At 40.7% G+C, this 26,619-nt stretch overlaps 1 protein-coding gene across 4 annotated transcripts in view; it reads left to right on the forward strand.

The window, feature by feature from the left end:
• The window catches only part of LOC105463432 (solute carrier family 10 member 7), a 257,442-nt gene extending 237,570 nt beyond the window's left edge, over nt 1–19,872 (forward strand). For 2 of the 4 annotated variants that reach the window (XM_071092956.1, XM_011710508.2), the window contains 3 exons: nt 12,996–13,141; nt 14,904–15,014; nt 15,319–19,872. In XM_071092956.1, coding sequence (XP_070949057.1) covers nt 12,996–13,141; nt 14,904–14,987 — 230 coding nt within the window. In that variant the 3' untranslated portion in view covers nt 14,988–15,014; nt 15,319–19,872. The remainder of the gene's footprint in view (nt 1–12,995; nt 13,142–14,903; nt 15,015–15,318) is intronic. The other 2 variants (XM_011710512.3, XM_011710511.2) reach the window with 1 other exon arrangement.
• Nucleotides 19,873–26,619: the final 6,747 nt, after the last annotated feature.

Consider the following 26,619-nt stretch of genomic DNA (forward strand, 5'->3'; position numbering starts at 1 on the left):
GGCATGTTGGAAGAAGGAGGAAGACGCTCACCTTGGGAGCAGAATGAGTGAGACAGACAGGAGACCAGGGAATGGTAATGGTAGAGGGGCAAGTAATGTTGTGTTAGGCCTTATTGGCCATTGTAGGGACTTGCCTCTTACTCAGAATGAGAGGGGAAGCCATTGGGGGTTTTGAGTTGATGAGGGACAATATCTCACTTCTACTTTGAAAGGATCCCTACGGTTGCTGTGTTAAAAGTAGACTGGGGTTTGGTGGGAGGGTGTAGCAGTGAGAAAGGAAGACTCAAGAAAGAGGCTTTTATCCAGACAAGAGTTTAGGGTGGTTTGGTCAAAGGTAATAGGTGTGGAAGAGTTGAGAGGCTTTGGATTTGAGATATATTTTGAACACAGAACTAATAGGAATTGCTGGTGGATTGGATATGTAGGTAAAAGAAAGGAATTCAAGATGTTTGGCCTGAGGGGTGTAAGGATCCACTTACTGGCTTAGGGAAGACTGCAGAGGAGCAGATGTTAGCGGTTGAAAGTCATGTGGGAACAGATCAAGAGTTTGAATTTTGCACATGTGAAGTTTGATATGTCTTTTTGACATCCAGTGGAGTCTGGAATCCTGATCCAGGCTGAAGTTTGCAGCCTATGGATGTTATTTTAGGCTATCAGATTGGATGAGATCACTAAGGGAGTGTGTAAAGAAAACAGCTCCACGAACTGAGGACCTGAGATTCTCCAGAGGACAGAGAGGATATGAAATTATTTTAATAATGAAATGATATGAAAGTCTAAATTAGCCAAACCTGTAGACACCCAAACTTGCAAGTCTGTATTCTTCTCCTATCCCACAAGGTTGAAGTGAACATTAACTCAGAAAGTAGATGTGAAGACACTTGGAAGTATGAGAAGAAGAGTCTGGCAGTTATATGGTACCTCCCATGTGCTGGGCACTGCATTAGGCACTTAATTTGCCTCATTAATGCATGTAATCTTTACAATAGCCTTGCACAATAGCTGTGATTGTCCAAACTAGAAAACCCAGCCTTAGAGAGGTCAAATTACTCACCCCGGTTCACATACATAACAGAGCCAGCGCACCATGGCTGAATTGTCTGCCTCCAGAGTCCTCTGACTCCACCGCAATACCAGACCTGGCTCTTTAACCTGGCTCACATTAGAATCACCTGGGAGCTGTGTGGTACTGGTGATGTCAGGACCCTCCCCAACACCTATTAACTCAATCTATCAGGATAGGCCCAGGCAGCATAGTTTTTGGAAGCTACCCAGGTGATTGTAATGTGTGGCGGAAGCTGAGAACCACTGCATTTAGACTCGTTTACTCTGTATGCATCTGTGCTCGCCTAGGTTCCAAAAAGAATGTGAGATGGGTTATACCTACCCATTGGTTACCAAAACTGACCATTCATGTACTAATTCTGAACACCAGAATTAGTTGTGCCATAATTAGATATGTTAAATATTCAGAAGAGAAAACAGAGGAGAATAGAAAAGCATCATTATTTTCAGAAGTGACTTCCAGGGTTTTTTAAATTTCTTCTGCCTAGAAGTCTTCTAAATGAGGTCCTAACTGCCAAGTGTTTATAATTATTGAGAATAAATAAAGGCCAAGAGTAGATTATCAGGACATCATCTAGGTTAGATAAACCACAGAAACCTGAGTCAACCTTTTTAAGCGACATGGATCTAAGAACAAACAAGTCTGGTTTTTAATCCCCAAATCAAAACTGCCTTGTTCTTTTATGTCAGAAGAAATCTCTTCTGAGGCTTTTGTTCAACATAAACACAGTACCATGAAAAGGAAGATTACCGCTGGCAGGTAATTAAAGGTCATGTTGACAAAGCAAAACAAAATGTATATTAAAAATTGTTAATGTGCATTTGGGTCACAGCCTACTCACATTTACTTTTTAACTAATATTTGGAAGCCTTCTGAAAGTTCCAATGTCTAAAGATGAAATTATCAATGCAGCCTTTTAGGTAAAACTACATCTAGGTTGTGGGGCAGTGGCAGAGTCAACGAAAGCTCATGTCACACCATCCAGCTTCTCTTTGCATCAGACCCAATAGGTTCAAGTGTTTTTCTTCATTTATATAAAAATACATCTAAAATACTCTGTAAAATTGGACAACAGTTCCAGAGCCAGTCAGAAGGGGCCAGTTCTGTGTTGGTGACTATGTTAAATATATTCTTTTGACCTTGCATTATTTTTGTCATAATGAAATTCTTATTCTATTTTTGATGTTTTCACATCCTGTGAGTATGAACATTAGCCAGATTGTCTCTTTAGAAGACTAAACAACTCTTCATTCACAGCCTAGAAAAGGAAAAAGTAATCTCACTACTTCCTGCTAAGTTTGTCTCCATAAACGTGGTGACCCCTCCTGGAAGACACAGCCAGTATTTGAACGAAGCCTTCATGGCTCAGTTCTTTAATTCACTCTTGAATTCCCTGTTTGCTAATTACTCCTACAATGCTGTCAGACAGGTGAGGGTGTACCTGATCTTCTGAGGCAGAAACCTCCAATTGGTAGAGTTAAATCTTTCATTGTCAGCATCTGGTGAGTCGGCTCAGGTCATTCATTAAACATCTTTTCCAATCAGAACATACCTGTTTCAAAACAGAAGTAACACCAGCTGCTCATTTTGGTCTCTTCTTGCATCTTTATTTACATAAAACTTTCAGCAAAGTGATGGGGTTACAGCCTGGGTAATTGAAGAATAAAACACAATTTTTAATTTTCCTAATGATCTAAAAATGGTCATCAACCAACCTTTATTCAGAGCAAATAAAAGCCTGCCTTGTAATAAGCATCTTTATTGAAAGGGGTATCGCTCTTGCTTTCAGACTTTTCTTGTGTAACTATTATTTTCCTTACGTTTTACCCTCCATTGTTCTATCTTATTGAAAAGCACCCCTTGCACCACTTTTTTAGGGTTCCTAAGTACCCTGACAAATTCTTTTCCAGCATTTCAGGCACATAGCATGCAGAGGAACACCAACTCTGGAGCCAGTCTGTCTATATTCACACCCCAGCTATGTCCTGTTGCTAACTGTGTATGGCTTTGAGCAAATTTCTATTTACCTGCTGCCTCAATTTCCTTCTCTGAAAAGTGAGGATAACAGTGGTAGTTTCACTCATCATGGATGTGAGGAGTGGATGAGGTGATGCTTGTACACTCTCAGAACAGTGCCTGGCACATAATAAGTACTGTGTAAGTATTGGCTACAGTCAGTATTCTGCCTCACCCATAACAAATGAAAATCCAAAATATCTGTGAACTCTGGATAATGGCTTCTGAAGTCCTGTGTAAGGTGTGACTGCTGGAAGACTAGAATATGAATAATGCTCTCTTTTTTCTAAAGGACTTAGATTACTGGAAAGATCATTCCTTTCTTTTAATAATAGCCTTAGATATCAAGTTTATGACCTATCTTTGTTAATTTTCCTCCTTTTCCAGGCCTCATTCCTCTTTTTGGATAGAGGAATATTTTGGAATTCTGGTTTTGAAATATGAGGGAAGGCCAAGTCTCTTAGGAAAGTTTTACATAAACATCCATTTAACATAGCTGAATAGCTCCTGACTACATCAGAAAAGAAGTGTGAGCTTCCAGTCTTTTTAATTGTAGACAGGAAGGGGGGCAGGAGAGCAATAGGAAGGCTCGACAGGAAAGCAGTTTCCTAATGGGTAGCAAAGAGAAGGTTTGGGTCCAGTTTGTGCAGCATGTTTGGTTGACACGTCCTGTGTGGATTTCAACATGTTCCTTTCCCTCATATGCCACCCACAGAGATAACCCTAAGACACTTTTCAGGCTTCAGAGGTTGGAAACTAAAATTCCATTGATACATATGAGATAAACTGGTGCAAGATTGTCCTGTTTTTCTGCCAGAACTCAAGCAAAGGGGGTTTGTCAGACATCCCAGAGGTGCTGCTGTTGGCTTTCTATTTAGCAATTTGGAAATCCTAAATCTAAGTAGATTCGGTGAACCCAACCCTAGGACGCTGAGAAAATCATTAAAGAGCTCCAATTTGCATGTATCATTTAGCCGCACCTCATTTTGGATATGATTCTTTGTATAAAAAGGATAAAAATGTTCTCTTATGTGTCTCATAAAGCAACAGTAGAGGTTCCGATGCTGTGCTGGGGTCCTACCAAATAATTTGGCAGTTTTTAGTTAAAAATGGAGTAACACACACAAAAACAGGGAAGCAAGTAAAACATAAACCACTGGCAAGGGTAAGGCAGAACAATCTGCGTATTAAAATACCATAGAGAATTTGAGCAAAGGACCAGTCACTCAGCTGGGGGCAATGAGAGCAGGTCACATGATCTGTGATCTTTTCCCCCTTCCTGGGGGACTCTGCAGAAAGTTGAGTTGCCAGCCTTTGGAAGGTTCCAGAATGGGTTTAGGGAAAGTCCTAGGATAGCCAGATTATGAACAGAACAGAATTCTGGGGGCTGTGCAGACTAAACCCACCTGGTCCAAAGAACCACATTGTAGGCTAGTGTAGGGGCAGCACCAGACTGATCTCACAGGCAAGTCATACCCACCGACCTGAAAGGAGGTGACCTTTCTTTTGACACCCTCTAAAAGGGAGAGAAAATTAAAATAACCAAACTGCTCACTGAATTCATTTTATCTAACGTCTTTTTTCATTTGACAGTGCTGCATTTTCCCACTGCCCTGTGTGATGATCTTGGTATTGGGTGGAATTGCTCTTTGCCTAACTTTGGCATGTTACAGTCTGTCTTGTCTCCCTATTAAATGAGTAAGAATGTAAGCTCCCATGAGGACAGGGAATTTTGATGTATTCACTGCACCGAGAAGAGTGTCCGGCACATAATGGATGAACACTTGCTATATACCAGACATTGTATATTATTTTATTCTTTATTTTTTAAAAATCCAAAAACTGACAAAGTGGTGCATTTCATACATGTAAAAACAGATTAAATAATAACTTGCCCAACCAAGGTCACACAGGTGGTAAATGGTGAACATGAGATCCAAACCCAGGGCTCTCCCACTTCTGCACCAGGCTTCTTAACTGCTACACTATTCAGCCTCAGGCACACTACTGGATATAATCAATGATAAATCTCTGCTTGGAACACAGCTATTCTTACTAGAAATTAGCTTGCTTTAGGATAGTCCTAACTGAAAGCCTTTTCTAACCAAATTCCAAAGGCCTTGTTTTACCTTATCAATGCATCATTTCATACTCTGAAAAATGTGTAATTGCCCTTTTGTTTAGTTATTTGAGATAAATCAGTGGCTGTGAGTTTGACTTTCTGTGACTATTTTGTCTCTGAAGGGAAAGTCTGTGTATGTGTGTGCATGTGTGCGTGTGTGTGTCCATGTGCACAGGCATGTGGGGTGGGTAGGGGGCAAAGAGATTGGCATTTGGTGATGTCTGAAGAATGGCTGTGTTCCTCAGTAGCAACTCCCCTCCTGGATTAAACTATGCTTAAAGGGACCATCTATACCAATGAATTTTAAAGGCAAACATGAGCTTTTCTGAAAGATTCACTAAAGAGGAAGAAATAGAATTCAAATAACAGTGTTAGGACATTTGGATGGTAAACTTATGGATGTTTCTAACTAAGAACAAACTAAACAAAAGTGAGAAATCACCATGACAACTGAAGAGAGAAGCAACTGGATTCCAGATTTGCCAGCAGCTCTCTCCAGAACCCAGTGAAAAGCCTGAGAAAGCATTTAAATGGAAAACAAGTCATGTAAATTCAGGCAAATTAATCTTTGAAAGACAAAAAATGATCCAGGTGATTGGAGTATACGATCTCGTGCTAAGTGGGAAAGCAAATGCAATATTAGACTTCAAAAGACACAACGGGTGTTTTTCAATATACTTTCTTGCTTACTCCATACTTCAGTGCTCATTTTGAATTTTGTGTTCCTTGGTCAGTCCAGTTTCTTTCCTTCCTGCCATATCAAATCTATTTTTGCCCTGTGAAATATAATCCTCTCCCAGAGGGATATGTGAATGCATTGTCTTTAAAGTCTAGTGAAGCAACTAGTATTTGTTCTAAATCCTATCTGTCTTTTTCAACATAGGAAACATTACTTTAGCACCTATTCATAAATAACCAATTATTTGTGTATTGAGCACCAGCCCTGTGCTTAAACGTTGCAGGAAATTAAAATAAAAATATAGTATTTTGCCTATGTTCAGGAAAAATCAAAACCTACACACAAGAAAATAATGACAACATCATCAAAGGCTAAATTATGTGATGCATCTAGAACGAGTGCCTTCATTCTTCAGAAGAATGAAGAAATCAATAGGAAAGCCACCTTCATCATGGAGGAAAATATAAGACTGAGCCTTGGTGACCCCAAAGGATTTAGGTATATGGAGAAAAATGACAATATCCAGGCAGGACTCAGCTTTAACAAAGATTAAAAAGTGCCAGCCCTGAGCCAGTGACAGCAATTGGCAAGTGAAAGTTTGGTTTAATGGAGTTAACACAGCTTGGAGATTAAAGGCAAACACACTGGGGTCCAGTTCTGCCTCCACTGCATACCAGTGTAGGCCATTAGGCAAGGTACTGAACTGCTCTAAACCTCAGTTTACTCATTTTTTTATTGGAAAAATTGCCACCTACTTCCTAGGGCTGTTGTAAGGCTTAAAGGAGATGATGCAGGCAGAGCCCTTAGCATGCAGTAGTGCTTACATAATGGTGGTAGTAGTGTTTGTTTTTTACTAAAGTCGAATAAGTAGAGGATTTGATGAATGGGCACTGGAAAGTCATTGGAGTTCTTGGGCAGGGTACTGGCTTTAATGAATGTGGATTTGGGGAAGATTAATCTGGCTGTGATTTGTAGGATTGATGAGGGAAGAGTCTGAAGACAAGGAGTTATGTCAGAAGGCTGTAAGTGTAATCTTGGCTTAATTTTATGAGGAGCTGAATTAGGAAGATGGCAGTGAAAACTGAGGAGAAAAAGGAGTGGTAAATGAGGGAAAAAAATCTATAGAATTTGGTAACTTAATGTAGAGGTGGAAAGACAAATAGAATTTGTCAAAGATGATCCCCAAACTTTCGGTTGTAGAAAGCAGGTAAGCTAGTGACAGTAGGAGTTGCAGAGGACTGTGAGGGGCTGGAACTCACCCCTCTAATTGTATAAAGCCAACATGGTCGAGACAAATGCTGTGAGAAGGCAGTACCCAAGAAAGCAGGCACCTTTTCTGGGTTATTATCCTGATATCCCTACCGCCTAGACCAGTAACTCACATATAGCAGAAGCCCAAAAAGTATTTTGTTAATGAATGAATGAATGAATGAATGAATGAATGATAGGAATATAGTACACCTACACAAGTAAGTAAACTCTGAACAATAATGTAAAGTAGATCATTTTTATATTGTGAACAATAGAGCAGCTTCAGTGGAAGTTAAATAAAAGTCCGTATTTAATCTAAGAAGAAAAATGTCTGTTTCTCAAGGAAAAATAAAAAACTGTCCATCCAATAGAAAGTAGTTATTATTGAAGCTTGAACACTGATACAAAGGGAATTTTTTAATTCAGAGAACATAAAATAAACATATTTAAAATAGGAAAAAAACTTGTTCTTATACATATTGTTTTATCCTTTCCATCCTGGGTATAGGATAAAAGAAAATCCTTACTTGCTTGTTAGAAGAAAAAAGCTCTTAGTTGAAGTTCCTACTTGGCAGATGTCAGTTGAAAGCTCTGCTTATGGAATATGCTGCAGTGTCAAACTCTGTTGGATAATTTTAGACAAATGTGTCATGTGTGACATGGAAATATGGCATGCTGTACATTAGTGATTTCCCAAGTGTTTGGATCAGGTAGTAATGTGCTGAGAAAGTGCTCTTTATCTATCCACACAGTGTACTTGTAGAGCAATGGGGAAATGCTTTTGGTGGAAATTACTTTAGTCAGAAAAAGAATCCATTTACAATATGTGCCTTCTAACATCTTTCAGACAATGCATTGTATTAAAGAGGCATTTTTTGATTAATGTTTTATAAACATTTTTCAGCATGACAGCTTAAAGTCCCTGTAAAATTGTAAATGCGTGCATAGTGTTCACTTCCATAAAGTCAAACGCCATCTCATAAAGTCTAGTTGAATCCTGTCAACCATGGTGACACAGAATCAGTACCTGGGAGCATTAAAATTAATTTGCTTCATTTATATTACTGCAGTGATAGGAAGATGAAAAGAGTCCTATATTTAAATTTTACTTTAAAAGGAAAACTCTTTCTAGTAAGTTTGTTTGGGTGTTTTAATTATCACTATTGTTTTTTCTAATTAACAAATGTAGTAAAAGTGGAGTGATAGTCTGCACAATAACTTTATGACAGAATCTGGAAAAATACAAGTTTATTCATTCAGCACACTCCTTTTGACCACCTACCATATGCTCAATGATGAGAAGAAACCATTGCTGACCGTAAGAAGCTTACAGCTTGGTAAAGGAAATGCACGAGAAGGAGGCAATGATAATAAGGGTAGTGAAGGTGAGGTTGGAATGTCCTGGCATAGGTCAGCATGGAGTAGAAAGGATCTAAAGGCCACCTTGGGACTTTGAGGATGGCTTCCAAGAGGAGGCAACCTAAGAACTGAGGGCTAAAGGATACAGAGGAGTTGGGTGGGTCATGAATGGATGATGAGCATCCTAGGCAGAAGGAGCTCAGGTGCAAAGGCCTAGGGGCAAGATAGAGAATGGCACGTGGCCAAGGATGGGTGAGAGGACCACAAGGTGCCCATCATGGCTGGAGCGCCCAGGTAAAAGAGCAGAGAAGTAGTGAGATTTAGAGTGAAAATAGTAAAAGTCTGGGGCAGGTCAAGAAGTCCTCTTATGCTCTTGTGCCACAGTTTAGGGATATCTCCTGTGTGATACACTTCTGCGTGATGTGACACGATCAGATTTGCACTTTAGAATGTTCACTCTGGTCACAGAGTAGAAAATGGCTTGGACAGGACAACTCTAAAGGCAGAGAGACTGGTTTGAGACTGTGGAAGAGGTGCTCTTAAACAAAGGTGAGGGGAATGGAGGTGTGAGTGGTCACCCATGTGCCCAGTAAGTTATGGAAATGCAGGGTTAGGTCAAATCCTGCTTCCCAGTATGTCTAGCCCTTCTACAGAGTACTTGATCAGTTACATGAGTTCTAATTGAATGAATAAGTAAGCAAGTGAATTAGTAAGCGAGTGAGTGATGAGGACAAAAGAGTGGTGCATTACACAGGTTTCTGGAATAAGAGATGCAGCTGATTTTCTCTGATTTGACATGAAGAGCAAATGTTGCCGAATTCTTGGCCAGCTGACAGAAATCACAGTATGGCAAGTGCAGTGGCTTTTAGCAGGTTCTCAACCTCTCTCAACAATTGAGATGACCCCCAAGTTTCCAGTTGTTGTCCAGATAGTGCTGCTAACAGCAAAGATGCCTTAGAGAAGAGATATTGAGTTCACCACTTCCAAATGATTGCCACCATAGCATGGAACCTCGAACATGGAAAGTGTTAACTCTCACTCTGCTTATCCCAACTTCTCTTTCTATTCTGACCTTGGAGAAACTGAAGATGTACCAAGTAGATGCTTGGGATTGCAGGGAGGGGAAGCAGGGGAGAGGTTGAAAGAAAGTAAGGAAAGAAAAGGTTGAGATAAATAGATTTAGAAGAAACTCTAATAATTGAAAAGGAAAGTAGATCATTGAATGATTGAAAAGTAAGGAAAATTTTAAGTCCATAGAGCAATGGAGGAGATGCTTTTGGTGGAAATTAGTCAGAAAAAGAATCCATTTACAATATGGGCCTTCTAACATCTTTCAGACGTGCATTGTCTGAAATAAAATAAAGTTTTCTAAAACAAGTAACATATGACTCGAGTCGCTGGAGTGGGCCTCCCCCGGGCGAGTGACTGGCTTGTGAATCCACCACGTGAGAGTGGCATAGAGAGGACACATGAAAGAGACTTGGACCGTGACCTTTGGGAGCTATTTTTTTCTCTGATATATTTTTAAACATATTTTTAACATTATTCACTTGTGGGGGTAGAGATAGGAAATTTGATTAATGACTAGCAAGAAGGTACTGCAGGCACATAAAATGATAGGGGGAAATTCCTATTTAATGTGACAAATTTCTGCCTCAGCTGCAAGTGATCTTGGATCCCTTCTCTTTTTCAAGCAAAGGGGATGACTGTCATACAAAGCAGAGTAAGAAAAGGGCAACCAGGGTCAGTCAGCAAAGCAGAAATCACCCTTGGAATACAGGGAATTGTATTGTAAATAGTGTTGGAAAGCTGAAAAGGGAAATGGCGACAGTGAGGGAACAGGACAAATAAATGCAGAAAGTAGCTGGAGCTGGGGGACAAGGGGAGGAAGTTAGAATTCTCAGAACCTAGAAGCTTGGAGAAAGGCAGCAGAGCGGGTTCTCAGACATCCGAGGAGGGGCACTGCCCTGCTGGTGCTGTGGCCCTCAGGGGCACGATGAGTTATAGGCTGGAACCAAGTACCCCTGTGCCAGTGAAGGGGCCTGGCAGGAAGCCCAGACTGGAAAGAAATTCCTCCTCCTCCTCCAGCCTTCCTCTGGGGCCCCTTGCAAGGAGCAGCTGACCAGGACAGGTGTTTGAAGAGTCCCAGCTTCCTCACAAGAGCAGTGGACAGAAGGGTGTGTTTGAAGGAGAGAGATAAGAGCTGAAGAACCAGCAATGGCTGGAAGAGAACTTCCTAAAACTTGACATTAGGGTCCAAAGAAGGGAAAGATGATTTGTCCACCATAAGCTTCTTGAGGATCAAAGCTATGCCTTTGAATCATGGCTTCCTTGCCACTATTGGGGTAGCCCTAGCAGTTGCTTTTGACACATTTGAAATCACAGGGATGTGCTGGCGTGGGGAGCAGAGGAGCTTGACACCACACTGCCCCTGGAAGTGCTTCTGAGAGGTCTTCAAGGAGAATGAGTTCCGAAAGGATGGCTGGACTTGAAAGTGTTCTGCATGCCAGGCCCTCTCCCTTTTCACAGCAGCTGCAGTGCCTATGGCATCTGGAACTGACCTTACCTAATACAGGGAACTGGAAATTCAGGTTGCCTGAGTCGCAGTTTAGAACCTACCACTGAGAAATTTTCCTGACCACTAGGTGCTTCAGTTTCCTCATCAAAATTTTTGTTTACTTATTGTAGCAGCAGCATCTGGGACTGTCTCTATGGCTTCCCTTCTGAGATCACTTAAGCTTGCTGATGAATGAATGACACAGAGCCCAGATTCTTAGCTAAGAATAGACAACATAGGTGGTTTAGCCCAGCAGCCTCATATCTGGCGTCAGTCCTCGAATCTGGGCTCAGAAAGTCCTGCTCTGGTCCTTTTTAGGGACAAAATATCATCATACTTCTATCACTTGCTCCCTTTAGCCTCACATTTACTCCACTCCCATCCCCCAATGTCTTAGCATCACCTCTTTGGGCCAAGGAATGAATAATGTTTCTTGGAAACAGAAGAAGTTGTATTCAGATTTTATTTTCTCATTGTAACAGCTTTTCAAAACTATAATATCAGATGCTGCTTTTCAGCAATAGATTTTTAAAGCTTATTTTTTTTAAAAAAAAAAGGCCCTTCGTTTTTTATATTGCTATAAAGACAGAAACTGCAAAAAATCTAAGCATGTACTTTAGAAGCTCTCAGAGACTATGTTTGGGAAGAGTTAAGTGTTTTCAGTTTATGGCAATGATATGTGAGGCTGTGAAAAAGAAAGCAACCATGAAATACATTTTTGCATAAAGGTTTGAAATTTATTAGAAGGTAAAAATAATTGAAAAAGCTAAGCCTTCTTTGTTGTGTTCTAATAAAAAGTTATTTATGTGCCATCATTGTACACGGTTAGGAGCTTGGGTCCTTTTCAGAGGCTGTTATCAGAGAAACAAGAAAGCTAGGCTATTAAAGCTATTCAGTTGAAAAAGCTGATACATACATAGCACTTCTGAAGACCGTGGCTGCATTAAAGCAATTAGTAATAATAGTTAGACTGCTAGTGTCTGAATTGTGTTAGCTATAGAAGTTCAAAAGTTATGCACTATAGGCAGCAGCTTATAAAATATACACACCTAGCCCTTGGTATAATAGGATAGTAGACTCATGAAGTAGTATTCATTTGAGTTCCATTAAGACATTCACTGTGGAGTTTAAACATTCAGCCCTAATTTTTTTTTTTTTTTTTTTTTTTTTTTTTTTTTTGAGACAGGGTCTCACTCTGTCACCTAGGCTGGAGTGCAGTGATGTGATCTCGGCTCACTGCAACCTCTGCCTCCCAGGTTCAAGCGATTCTTCTGCCTTGGCCTCCCACGTAGCTGAGACTACAGGCGTGTGCCACCACGCCTGGCTAATTTTTGTATTCATCTTCCATAGACCAATCTGTATGAGCCTTACCTAATGATTGTAAAGCACTTTAAGATCCTTGGCCGAAAGGGAACATACAAATCCTTTATTAAGGTTCGGTTGACTAAAATGCCCTCCTACTTATAGCAGTGTATACCATACATTATCTTACCATATTTTTTTACTCTCAAAAGCAAGCTTTGGGACTTTGAACTGGTACCAGGCAGTTCTCCCTAAAGGCTAACAGGCTATCTCACTGTTAAGCAAGAAGAGATCCATTTTTAGCATCTCCCTCACCAATATTTTTCAGCCTTCTTAAAGAAACTCCATCACACACAGTCTGCTCTCCTCTCCTTGTTACATAAGCTTCTAATTTGCAGTGAGAATTATTGGTACCCTTGAATACTGACCATTTTTCCACCTTATTCTAGTTAGAACTTTATGTAGTGAAAGGAAGATGTAAAGTTTTGGTGACCCATTTCAGACTTTCCCATTTCAGTTCTGTGAATAAACATGGGGAAATATGGTAATAACCTATTCCAAAGTTCTGATTTTGATGGAGTATGTCTTTAATTTGATGACAGACTGAATTTGCTTTAGGTTTCCTGTCTTCTTTGTTCAACAGGAATTCCGATGCTGAAGATCGTGTTTGCAGGCCATGAGCATCTCTCTTTAATATCCGTGCCCTTGCTCATCTACCACCCAGCTCAGATCCTTCTGGGAAGTGTGTTGGTGCCAACAATCAAATCTTGGATGGTATCAAGGCAGAAGGTGAGTCTCCAGAAAGATCTTATTTGGATCCAAGTGAGATTAAAGTGCTGTTCCTGAATCTGAACTGTTCATACACTTTAGATTTTGCTTACATATCTTTGTTTTCAAGTACATATTTTCTTACTTCAATACAATAATAATGGTGCACTGATCCATTCCAATCTGAACAGGAGAGTTAAGGTTAAAGATCTTAAATTGTTATAAAAGACAGTTGTACTTAACATGCAGTTTTTACAAGCTCTTTTTAATTCATTCATATCGAAGGGCATATTATATGGAGTAGAGGTTCAGTAAATATACTCCAAATAGATACCTGCTCCACTCTGGTGCATACCATCTTTGCCTCACTCAGTCTTTCATCTGTGTCTTACTTCACATGCCTTTCCAAATAAGATAGAACCCGGCATTATCCAGATTGCCTACATTATTTTTAATTTTCCAGACATATAATAACCTATTTGTACAGCAAAACTGCATTTGGGCATTAAAAAATAAACTTTAACTAAGCAAAGAAGTCCATGCAATGTTAATTTCACCACACTTAGAATCTTGTACTTATTAGATTTTTGTGGATTTCATTTCCTAAATTATCAACCAAAATAAGTAAACCAGGTGATTCACAAGAAGTTTGGATGATGCACATAATGTAGTAGCATCGATAGAACTGGCTCCTTCCCAGTGACTTGGACATACCAGGACTTATTTTGCTCTCTACACAAAGTAGTGACTGTTATCAGGAGATGTGTGGGAAGAAAAGACATCCAATGACAAGACCCTGTGTCATGTTCTTCATATCCTGAAAATGGGATGGCCACAGTACCACCTATTGAGCACTGTGTGTGCCAAGCACATCCTATCCTCTACCTGGTTCAGAGGATGGATTTTGGGCCTGCCTGCCTGGGCTCAGAGCTCAGGCTGCTGGCCTTCTCATCCTGTAACCTGGGGCATACTTTACTGAGCATCCTGTAGCTTAGTTTCTGCTGACTAATGATATCTACACCGTAGGGTTGTAGAGGATTACGTGGTGAGTGTTTGATAAAGCTAGCTGCCATAATTATTATCATCATTGTTCATCATTATCTACAGTGATGTTCACTGCAGGCTTTGCTCTCTCCATCTTACGGGTTAGGAAATGGGCTCGGGGAGTTGAGCAGCTGGCCTGAAACCATGAGGTAGTTCAGCCAGTGCTGGAGTTAGGACTTGAACACTGGGCTATTTGATCCCCAAAATCTTTTCCCACACCATGATGACACTCCAGACAGAAGCGTAACATCACTTTTAGAAGGTTTGCCCTCAGCTCCCAGGATCCTACCTGAGAAGTTGAGCCCATCCAACATGTTCACTAATTCAGTTATTTAACAAAATGTTAACATAAAAAAGATTCCTCTTCTATACTGGGTACCACTCCAGGCTCTGAGCCTCCTACTCAGAGTTGGTTGTGGAGCAGTTTACTACCTTTTTCTTTCTTTTACTATTTATCCCCTTTGAAATTTTCTATTTCTATTTATGGCTTATGTTTATCAGTATGTATGCACATTGTCAGTCAGAATTTGTACATATAAATTTTGACAAAGAACGAAGAAAATTATTTGAAAATCCTAATACTCATCAATATTATATAGCCATAGTGAACAGTAAATTAATCAGAGTGAATTTTTCTTCCAAACATTTAAAAGCTCTAGAATTTGTTCTGTAGACTAACAGAAGCATTTTCAAAAGGGAGACTAAATTGTACAATGTTGTTCATTTTTCCTTTGTGTAGAAACTACTCCAAACCAGGGGGCCACTGGCTAACTTGAATAATCCAGAAGGCTTGGAATATCTATCCATCAAATTTGGGCATTAAAATAAATACCAAGAGTCCATCCTCCAGGTATCCATGAGTGCCTCCTCTGCTTTGCACACAGTACTGATTGAGACCCAAGGCTACCGTCTAGTGCACAGGGGAACCATATGAGTAGCCAGGCCAGGTGCGGGAGGGGGAAATGACAGTCTGCTGGCCAGAGAAATGGGCAGGGAAATCTGTTTGTATCCAGAGGTTTGGATTATTGGTTTTATGATGCCATCTGGGTGGGCCTCTTCTTCCTTCTAGTAGCATAAATTATCTGGTGTTAATTGATGCTTTCACTTTGCTCATGGATACTGTCCAACTCTGAACATGTTTTCCTTCCTTGTAGGGAGTGAAGCTGACAAGGCCAACAGTATAACAAAGGAGATGGACTTTCTGTAGCAATGTATATATGTACAGGATTGTACATACTAGCAATTCTGAAGACTTGTACTTGTGAATGTTGCCTCAATGCATATTTTATTTTTTTACATAAAAATATGATATACTTGTTTAAGTGCCTTAAAATGTATTTGACAAGAGCGTTATTTCCAAAATATGCTTTGTTGATTACTGCCAGGGGTGATACAATATTTGGGGGTTAATTTTTTTTTTTTCCTAATGCAGGAATCAGTCATGGTAAGTGACAAAAAGCAAACATGCTTTCCCTGCAGCACCTTTGTGCAATACAACCCTATAATAGTTACTGTAATGTTTGAAATGAGGTCACACCATCAAGAAAATGCCCTTCTGATGACAGTGAAAATTTCCAAAGTCTTATTCACGCATACTTTGATTTACTGTGTGATTCTTTTTTTCTACGACTGTGACATGCCTCTTCCTTATCAACTCAGCGGGGGTCATAGATCGAATAGATGCTGAAAAGCGTAAGATATATGCATTCCTTGACATCATTTTTAAAGACATTCCTTCAAATAGTTTCCACACAGAAATTCTTCAGTCCCATTATGAGAGACTGTGGCGTTATATGTCTTAAATTTATTATAAGCTGCTTCAAAGAAAGGGCCTGAATGTTTGAGTGATGAGTGAAATTATGTGAAATTTTGAGTTAAACTCTGCGATTTGATTTTCAGGGTCTTTAAAATATATCTTAATATGTTCTTCCTCTTTATTCAATAATTTCTTTCTTACACTTACACACTCATAATAGCCAAATATGAGGCACAAAAATGTTACAATCAGTTTGAAAGCAGCAACAATTAATGGTAGATTCTATTCACATTCCACAACCCAGACGAAAATTTTTTTCCTGTTACACAGATGTGCTGAGCACTTTCCAGATTGCCCCTGTTAGCCAAAAGCAGCCTGTTCCATCCTGGAATTCAGCACACTTAAGGCATTCGAGACAATTTATTAATGAAAATCTCCTTGGCAGATCTGACAAATGTTGGCAATATTTTTTAAAAGTTAAATCGTATTGCTCTTATGAATAAATGAAAATATAAAGGTCATAGATGCAAACAAATGTTACATATACACATTCTGTCTCACCACATGAAAAGAACATGCAAAACCATTTAATAACCAAAATATCAAGTAAAATCAGTTCCCAATTGGGCAGCAGCTTTCAAATGAGTATCCAATATTTGCTTCTGCTGTAACTGCAAGAACTGTAACTGGACCGAAGTAGAGAGTGAAGCCACGTATAGAACTACAGGAACACTTTTCTGTGTTTCCTCCATGCCGTCCTGTCACAAATTCTTACACGTCCTGTCTTGATTTGATAGACAATATTGGCATCCTGGGTCTCACTGAGGCCGTGCTATGTCCTCAGCAGCTGTTCTTTGTTGTTTTGTTGTTATGCCCACAACAAAAAATCATTCCTTAGAAACTTAACCAAGTTTATCTACAGTGTAAATTTATATTATTGTTACTACCAGGTCTCATCTTTTCTCAATGTCATTGAAAGAAATTTCACGTGAGTTATTCTCAGTGTGAATTTTAAGGCTAATGCCAGACCCTGCAAAAATCTGTGCTAACCAGGCTGTAGTATACACTGTTATAAAGAATTTTACTTGTGTCTAAAACTACAGTCATTTTGCTTAGGTAATTGTGTTTACCTATGGAGCACAGAAAGGCTCTTATGTTTTGTTCCTACAAGTTTCTTTGAATTTTGGAGCAAATGGAAATGTCTGTCTGTCTGTCATCTATCTGCCCTATCATAAAAATCTTTCTCTCTAACATTAGAATACTGATCCCCGCCCCCAACTTATCTACCTCTATTGTCTAACACCTATAGTAGGTGTGATCATGGGATAAAATTCAACTGAAAATGCTATGATAACATTTTATCTTTTGCTTTAAAAAATGTGTTTTGTTTTCAAATAATCTTTACATAGTGAACTTTGGTGGCTTTAGTGATAATGTTTATGCCAATTTCTTTTTTTTTTTTAACACAAATTCCTTGGCATATTTTTTCATAAAGAACAAAAAATAAAATCAAAATTTATTTTTAATTCATGCTTATTGGGATTTAATTATTCAGAGCTTAAGTATTTTGTTACGTTTATACACTGCAGAGCTATCTGTTTTATGCATTTATTTTGTCTAAACGTATTTATGAAAGAAATACATTAGATTATATTTATGTTTACTCATTTTTCCACCTGGATTTTTTTTAATGGTTGTTACAAAATTTGATTTTTTAATGGGTGATAATGTTGGTATTTTCATGTTTTTTCTTAGTATTAAAATTTTTGTGGGTTTTTAAAAATTCTTCCCTGTTCTGTTAAAAATTAACACACCTCTAGCTAATGATCAGTGTTTGTTTATGCTAAATACCAAATTTTTTCAAAAGGATTGGTTAAGTAATAAAGTGGATTATTTATGATGACTGGAAGATGAAAATAATTATATGATTAAACAAAGAAATGTTTCAGAAATCACAAAAGAAACTGTGGCTTATTTTTAGTCTGATTTCAGATGGCCTTGTGATGCTTTCCTAGTGTCTTTAGATGTCTCTTGATTCATTGCAGCACCGTTCTATCGTTTGTCGTTACATATACATAAACGTCCTAGTCTCCTGGGCATTTCTGTGAGTACCTCCACCACACCATGATGTTAACATCTAGAGGTAGCCCTTGCCTTTTTATGAGAGATACTTTCTCTGCAGCAGGGTTTAGGACCAAAAGGAAAACATACGCAGCAGAAGGGACAAAATGTAGATGATCTGAATTTCAGTTTTGAGAAATAGGAATGATAAACTTTATAGTGCCATTCCCAACCCCGGTGTTTCTTTGATGAGCAAGTTACCCTGTATAGAATTGCATACCTTTGTGTTCTTGTCTTTGCTGTCTTCTTGGCATAGAAATCCTCTTCCCCTGGAAGCCTGACAAAAATGTCACCTCCTCCATGAAGTCTTCCCAAGCCAGTGCCAGACTTGCTTCCTTTGATGTGTCCTTACAACATGTCCCTCAAGTCTTCTAAAACCTCTGCGTAGTTTAAATTGCTGTCTCCTCCAGTGCAGTAAACATATCTGTTTTCCTACTGTGCCTCACAAAATGCCTAGCTCAAAGTAGTAGCCAAAAATGTGTATTGACTTTTCAGATAGTGATCTTAATAGGTAGGACATGAACCATCACAATTACAAGCACTCTTCTCTATATTGGGTATTATTAATTTATAAGGAAAACTGACTCTTTTACTACAATTCCTATTGTGAATAAACTGTGAAGCACTGCCTTGTGCTCCTCATAGGAATATATTACTTCATAGCTGTGTAAATACTAACTCTCCAAGGCAAGACTGCAGGTGTGATATGCAAGCAACTTTCATCTTGCATGCCTTGACAGAACCATAGACCCTCAGTAATTTAAGCTAAATCAAGTTAGATCAATCTGAATTGATGAAAGCTTTATATACCTAAAAAATACAAGATTTCCTTATAGAAATTCTGATGTACTTACTTTAAAAACTAGATAAAAATTATCATCATCATTGGTTTGTATACAGCCAATATATGAAAGGTCTTGTAAGATTTTCTTTAACAAATCTTAGTTGCACTATAGGACAGTTTTTCCCAAATGTGAGTAAAATGCAAAACCCATTTAAAGGGAAAAAAACTTTTGTAGACTCTGGAGAACTTCTCTTCAAACCTGATTATGAGAAACTCTGTTTGAACTCTGTGTATTGAACTCTGTCACTCTAACAGGGTGCAGTGTGGTTGTAAACACGAGTGCAAGCAAAGGCACTGAAATCACAGGGCCATGCTGAATCATAGGGTCCTCATCCAAATGACCTGAAATGGGCTCTCCCAGCTCTCCACCCACTCCTGAACTCTCCAGCATCTCAACTCCACGGCTGTTCTCTTCCGTGCACCCCATCCACCCAGACATGAAATTCAGCTCCAGTTACTTGATCGCTACAGAAGTCTCAACACACTGAATGTCTGGGGATGTACAAACCTTTTTTTTTTTTTTTTTTCCCTGAGATGGAGTCTCTCTCTTGTCGCCCAGGCTGGAGTGCAGTGGCATGATCTCGACTCACTGCAACCTCCACCTCCCGGGTTCAAGCGATCTCCTGCTTCAGCCTCCCAAGTAGCTGGGATTACAGGCACTTGCCACCACGCCTGGCTAATTTTTTGTATTTTTAGTAGAGATGGGATTTCGTCATGTTGCCCATGCCAGTCTCAAACTCCTTAGCTCAGGCAATCTGCCCACCTCGACCTTCCAAAGTGCTAGGATTACAGGCATGAGCCACCACACCCAGCCTGGGGATGTGCAAACTTAAATGACTACTGGACATCCTGCTCCTGCCCATTTCCCAGCCACCTGCCATCTGGAATTTCTCACTGACCACCCCTCCCTCCCCAGAGGCTCCGTCCACCTTCCCTGTTACCCAATCTCCGTGCCCACCTCCCATCTTTTCTCTTCTCTCCCCAATCCCAAAATTCACACAAGTGTAGCTAGCTCTGTTCATTCTCTAACTTTCCAAATGTGCTCTAAGATCTATTTGCAATGGCCATGGGAAGCCTGAAAAAGCCGTCTTCCCTGAGATGCCTATATAACCTGACAAGCATCATCACTTCCACTTCCCTCTCATCTAGGCGAGCACACGCTTCTGAACTTGGAATGAGGCAGTATGAGGATTCAGGTATGTCCCGCACAAACTGTACCCTAAATGTCAGGGAGAGAGAAGGGAGTATTTGACTTTTAAGTACAGCAGAAAAACAAGCAAATGATATAAATGGCTAATTTATAGAAGACAAAATAAAAATGGATAATAGACATTTTAGAATATACAAACTTACCATGGATCAGAGAAATGTACATTTAAATGAGATACTATTTTTCACTTATGAAAAAGATTGACAAGTTTAAAGTTTCATAATATTCAAATACTGACGGAGTGTGGAAGAGGGCACTTCTGCCCTGTAGTGGGACTATAAATGAGATGGAATGTGTGGTGGGCTATTTAACACTACTATCCAAAGCTTAAATATATGCACCCTTCAACCCGACTCTTGCATTTCTGGGAGTCTACCCTGCAGAAATAAGTGCACAAGAGTCCATTGACAAGGATGTGTTCAGAGTATTGGTAAGACCAAAAAAACCACCCAAATTCCCCCATTCAGGGAAGTGTTTAAATAATCAATAGTGCATTCTTTAGAACATTTGGACCCATTTAAAGGAATAAGGGTAGACTACCTTGGAATAGCAGTATATTGTTAAGGGAGAGGGAAAAGTAAATTTCAGGAAAAAAAAATACGCATTTTTGAATCCTATTTTTACAGATCTGATATTTTCATTAACTAAAATGTTACATACGTATAGGGACACTACATGCTTTGAAAACATTTGGAAGGATAACTACCATTTATTGAGCTGTTCCTTTATCCCTGGTACTTTTCCAGGCACTGAACATTATCTCATTTTACCCTCACCAACTCTATGATGTAGGTAGTAGTATCCCTGTTTCACAGATGAGAAGACTGAATCACAGACTAAGTAGCATGCCCAAAGCCACAAAATTATTAAGTAGGAGCATTTGAACAGTTTTTAGACTATACTTCACAGTGGTTACTTCAAGGAAGTAGGAATGCAGAGGTGGTGTATAATTTTACATTTTACTTTTATCACATTTTGGAGGGGTTATAATAAGCATGTAACACAAACTGGTGTGACCTCTCCTTCTACTTGAGGGAACAGCATAAGTCATGTCTAGGCTATCGGACTTGGTCAAGAAAAACATCTTTTTCATCATGAGAAAGAAAGAGGAAGCCTTAAGCACAACCTAGGTCGGTGAAGGCAAGACAAGAATCCAGTTGTTCTACAAAGTGAGGTGAGCGGAATTTGGGGTGGGAGTAGACAGCATGGGAAGAAGGGCTGAGGCGTTCAAGAATGGAGAGAAGGGTAGAAAAAAGAGAAGTAGAAGCCTTTAGCAGTAGACTGTTTAGCAGTATGGCTGAAGACTGAAGAGGATAGACACAGGAATGTCGGATGGCAATAATGGCAAGGGCCTCCAGAAGACAGCGACTAGATACATTCATACACACAGAGCATTTAGGAGCAGGCCTGGCACATACTTAGTGACCTGTGTGAGTGGTGACGGTGGCGGTAGTGGCAGTGGTTGCCATCAGCAGCAGCATTATTTAAGTTATTTGCACTTTTGCAGTTCTAAGACACGTGTGTCCCCCAACTTCCTCCCCACTCAAAAAAAAAAATTTTTAATGAAAATCTGCCTCACATCAGAGCTTTTTGTTCATTTGGGAGAAAATGAAGTAAAACGTTCAGCAACCACCAAGAGGGTATATGGAGGAGAGGAAGCAAGCATTCCAGTAATAAAGACACCAAGTCATAGGCAGGAATTCTGTGCATGAGATGATCAGAAGAATGGAAGCTCCTGGAAATTTTGGGGAAAGAATACTTCCCACAGAACATAGAATTCATTCTCAAACCATTACATCCAAATATAAGTTAATACATATTCAGATGGAATGGGGGATTGTAACGACAGTTGCTACAATTCATACTAGTTGCTCTGATTTGCAGCACTTGCCAGTTGCTAGAGTATAAATGCTCCTGCCTGGGCTGGTTTCAAGCTACCAGCACGCTTCTGCTGAAGGCAGAGTTAGGAAGAGATGTGCACCATTGGCTCTCACAAGACCCCAGCATACCTCTACACGACAGGCCAGTCCTAAATTTTTACTCGAATTTTTCATTTAATTCTTTCAACAACCATAGTAGGATATGTACCATTATTATCTGCATTGAATAAGTAAGGAAACCGAGGCAAAAAGTAAGTAGGGAATGCAAGCCTCACAACTCTTTCAATGGTGGAGTTGGGGTTCAAATTCAACTTTTCCCGACTCCAAGAGCCCACATGTCTAACCACTAAGTAGACTCCATGACAGCCCGAAAACCTCACAGTTCTTGGAAGATCTTATTTTCTCATGTGCTAAAATTCTGGAAAGTCTCAATGATTCTGAACTCCTTGAGCTCTGCAATGAAAGTTTTAATACAGGATGTTCTCTCTTCATGTGGAGTGAGTCAAAAGCCCTACAACTCAGCAATTCCAGACAGTTGGAAGGAAAAAGCCTTGGGTTGCTGACATACATACCAGGTCTCATGGTTCACTGGTAGTAGAAGACAAGGTGATGAGGAAATGGACCCTGCCCTCCACCCTAGAAATGGATCATTTCCTTGTTATCTGCTATTCCAAACTTGAAATTTTTGCAACCATGTTGACTTGTGCTCACTGCTGGAAGTTCTGGACTCTGATTCTGTGTGCTCACAGAGCACTGCTGTCAGCGTGGTCACCCGGGCTGGTTTTGCCAACATGGCTAGAACTTTCTCAGTTTCTTTTCCACAAATAAATGTTTACCAAGACTTCCAACTCTGGGCCCCACTGCTATTATTACCTCATGTGTGGTGCATTCTGACAATCCACCTCCCTCTTAGCAGCTAATCTATGTCCACGCCTGCGAAGTCCTGTGCATGCCTAAAAAGGAGCCAACTGTCACTTATAGAGTTCACTTATCTGCTTATGAAGCCAATCTGAGAATTATGTAACATTATAGGATTGTTATTAGGGTCGAATGAGATAATTCCAGCAAACAACTTGTTACCGTGCCTGGCAAGAACTCAATAAGTGTCAGCTATGATTGCTATTCAACAATGAATGGGCAACCATATTGGGTGTGTGGAGTCAGAAGTGTGTTGGCAGATGTCAGGCTCTATTCTGCATGACTTCTAATCTATGCAAAAGATCGATGATGGTGCCCATTAAATATTACTAATCAAGTCGGGAAGTGACCAAGGTGTGAGTGTTCACTTCATTAGTTAATGAAGACACTGGATTCCGGATTTTAAGATGGCTGCAGCAACAGGCCTCCCTGGCTTCCAGCAGGCCTCCCCAAGAACACAAAGGGGTAAGTGCATATGGAAAGTCCTCCAGGCCCACTGTTGTTGCTTGCCTTTTTCCGCCTACTCTAAAGAACTCCAAGTAGAGATTTTGCCCAACTCCTCCAAATGCCAGCTGAGAACTATCTGGTAATGCGGCTGACAGACAGAGCTACCCTCATTGACTCCAATTGCCTAACACCTGTCAGAGAGGAGCTCCAACTCCGGGGCTGCCCCTAGGGCAGTTGCTTGGTGGTCACGGCCCTCCCAGAGGGCTGCACCTTCTTCTCTAATTGTGTCCAGGATGAACTGTCACCTTTCCACTCCATCAGTTGCCACCATAACCCAGGAATGGCTGGCTGTACCCTTCAAGGCCCCCTTTTCTACCCTTTTAGTGTTACCATTTCTGGAAAATCGGCTCTCAGATCCTTCTTCCCATACCCTGTGTTCTCCCAGTGGGAACATCTGAGCCATTTGCATGTCAGCCACTTTCTGTAAACCAGCAAGACCTCCCGAATCTGTTGCCCTGAGCTCATATTTTTAATTGCACTTGGTATCTTCAGGCACCTCTAACCCCACATGTCCTGAGTGAAAATTCAATAACCTCTTTCTTTCCCTATGTTCCATCTTCTCCACTAGCTTCCTCTGTAGGCATAGCAACCACATGGCTCTCCTCCCCCACAACCTTCACTTTTTATATCCAGTTAGTCACCAAATTCTATTGATTCCATCTGCAAAACCCCTTTTTACCTCTACCCTCTTCTGCTTCCCACTACCACTGTCTTAAAAATACCTTTCCCAGCTATTCTTTTTTCCTCCAGTGTTGCCCCTGTCCAATTCATAAAGCCCTTTGCTGACAGTTATCAATCACCTACGAGGTGCCAGACACTCTGATAAATACTTTACCCATTTAATCCTTACAACAATTTTTGACATTGGTGTAATTATTCTCATTTTACAGATTAGAATGTGGAGGGCCCATGAGACTAGGTTCCAAGTTCCACAGCTTATAAGTGGGAAAGCCTAGATTCCAGCTGGGTCTCTGATGTGGCCAACACCTGTGCTTCCCTTCACTTTACCTCTGCTCTAATTCCCAGGCTCCCTCTGCGCTTCCCATCATCGTGAGACATAGGCCTTCATTTTCAACTGGCTACTGAATTTCTTCACTTACTGTTGATATGACTTATCAGGTTGTGCCAGGTTTTCTTTGTCAACATGTCTCTTCCCCTCCAAATGATTAATTTCTTCAATGGGAACGTTATTTTGTTTATGTCTATAACCCTGATAGAACACTTGTCTGCTAGGAGAAACTTCAACAAATGTTTAATAATGAGTTAACCTTTAAGGCCCTCCAGTTTGCTTTTCTGATTCTGGAGGACAGATACTTTCCACCTGTGAAGCACTATTTTCGGAGAGGGGTGTGTGACTCTTAATTATCATTCAGTGAATGGGGGATCATCATGTTAATCATCTATGGATGCTCCTGAAAGGGACTCTTTTTTCATGAAAACAATCGGTATGAATAATGACAATTTCAGCACCAGAATAGTTGACACCCAGAGAATCTAGACTCAGTATTACTCCAGACCCACACATCTGGTGGCTTTTGCATGGGAGCCGTCTGGCTGGCCGACAGGCTGCAAAGATCCTGAGAGGGTCAGACCTTGGCTTCACAGGAGCACACGGCTTTTGGCCTCATGCTAATCACACCGCAGCCCTACCATCCCGTTTTTCTTCCACCTTTCATTTCCCATTCCCTAAGACACTAATGCATCTTCTGCTTGCCCAGGGACATCAATCACTTAGCCCCAGTGCTAAGTCAGGATCTAACCAAACTTCAGCTGCATGAGGAGAAAGCATGGGCAGATGTGAGAGAGAGTCCTGGGCGGGGAGTAACAAGGCACAGGCAGCCGGTTATTGTAAAGGAAGCCCTACATCAGGCCCTGTTACCTCTGGGTCATGGGTTCAAATCCAGCCAGGCCTCGCCTGACAGAAAATCATTACCAACTCTGTGTCAGGCTGCTTGACAGATGGGAAATGAGTTTCTGTCTCCATCCAGCAGGCAATTGTCCACATCACACTTGGCACTAAGCAGATCTCGACTCTGTGGAGACAGAGAAGTCGTACAAAAGTCACACAGTGTCAAGGCAGGTCTCCGAGGTCGGGCCGAGTCCACATTTTGGCATCTCTGTGTGTGGGTCTGACAGCTCCCTTGTCTCACCCCTTTCATGAGCACTTTATTAATCAGCCAGTTTTTGGGTTCCCCCCTCTCCGAAGACATTGTTTAACAAGCAGTTTGAGGTAATGGAACAACTGAGAAAATCTCATTCTGCAGCACGGAAATAAGGTCAGCCAAAATCACAACAGAAAAACATCTAGAGCGAACATTTTTATCCTTGGCCCTAAATTGGGTTCAATCGCTTAAGTGCCTCAAAATTTTCAACACTGTAATAATAAAGGAAACTAATTTCCAGAGGAACCTTCGGGACAGAGTCCACCTCACCTCTCCAGTCCTTCCACCCAGTACCCCACAGTAACTCAGTCCTTCCTAGAGATGCCCAAAGGCACAGGGTTGGACTTGCAGACTGTAGGGAGTGGGAGTTCACACATGGATCTGATTCCTCAATAAACAACCTCCCTCCCAGAAGGGCCACAGTGATATGGCCCTTTGCTGATATTTGCTGATATGGCAAGGTAAAGACAGCTTGGCTCTGGACGGCTGATCCCCTAGTGCTCTGCCCGAGAGCACTCATGTAGGGAGGGCCAGCCTGTTCATGCCAACAGTCGCCTGCCTGGTCCTGGAGTGTCCTGTCATGCTACTCATCTCAGACTCCACAGTGACGCCTTGAATGAGCTCACTCCTTTACAGCCCAGAGAAACCTCAACTGGGCAGGGCTGAGCTGGGGCTATGTCCACACAGAAGGCTCAGGCTACTGAACAGGGTAAGCGGGGCAGGGCAGAGTGGCCTTCACCAAACAACTCTTCGAATGAGACACATTAGAGACCTCTCTCTTCCTCCCTCCTAGAACCATCTAAGCCATCAATCTGAAGGCACTGCAAGTTTGAAAAGACCCTTCTTCCCTTCCTGTGCACAGACATGCCTTCCCACATCCTCAGAAAAGTATCCTCCAAATACACAGTACATTTTTTTCTTACCATAACCCCCTAGTGGGAGGAACTCAGCCACCTCTGGGTTGTTCTAGCAAATCCAGAGCATAGTTTTATTCAGCTCCACATTTCCGAACTCCCTCTCCTTCTCCGGGGCCGTGAAACCTGACAGCACTCTGCAA

This window comes from Macaca nemestrina, chromosome 3 (genome assembly GCF_043159975.1).
Source record: "Macaca nemestrina isolate mMacNem1 chromosome 3, mMacNem.hap1, whole genome shotgun sequence".
Lineage (NCBI taxonomy): Eukaryota > Metazoa > Chordata > Mammalia > Primates > Cercopithecidae > Macaca > Macaca nemestrina.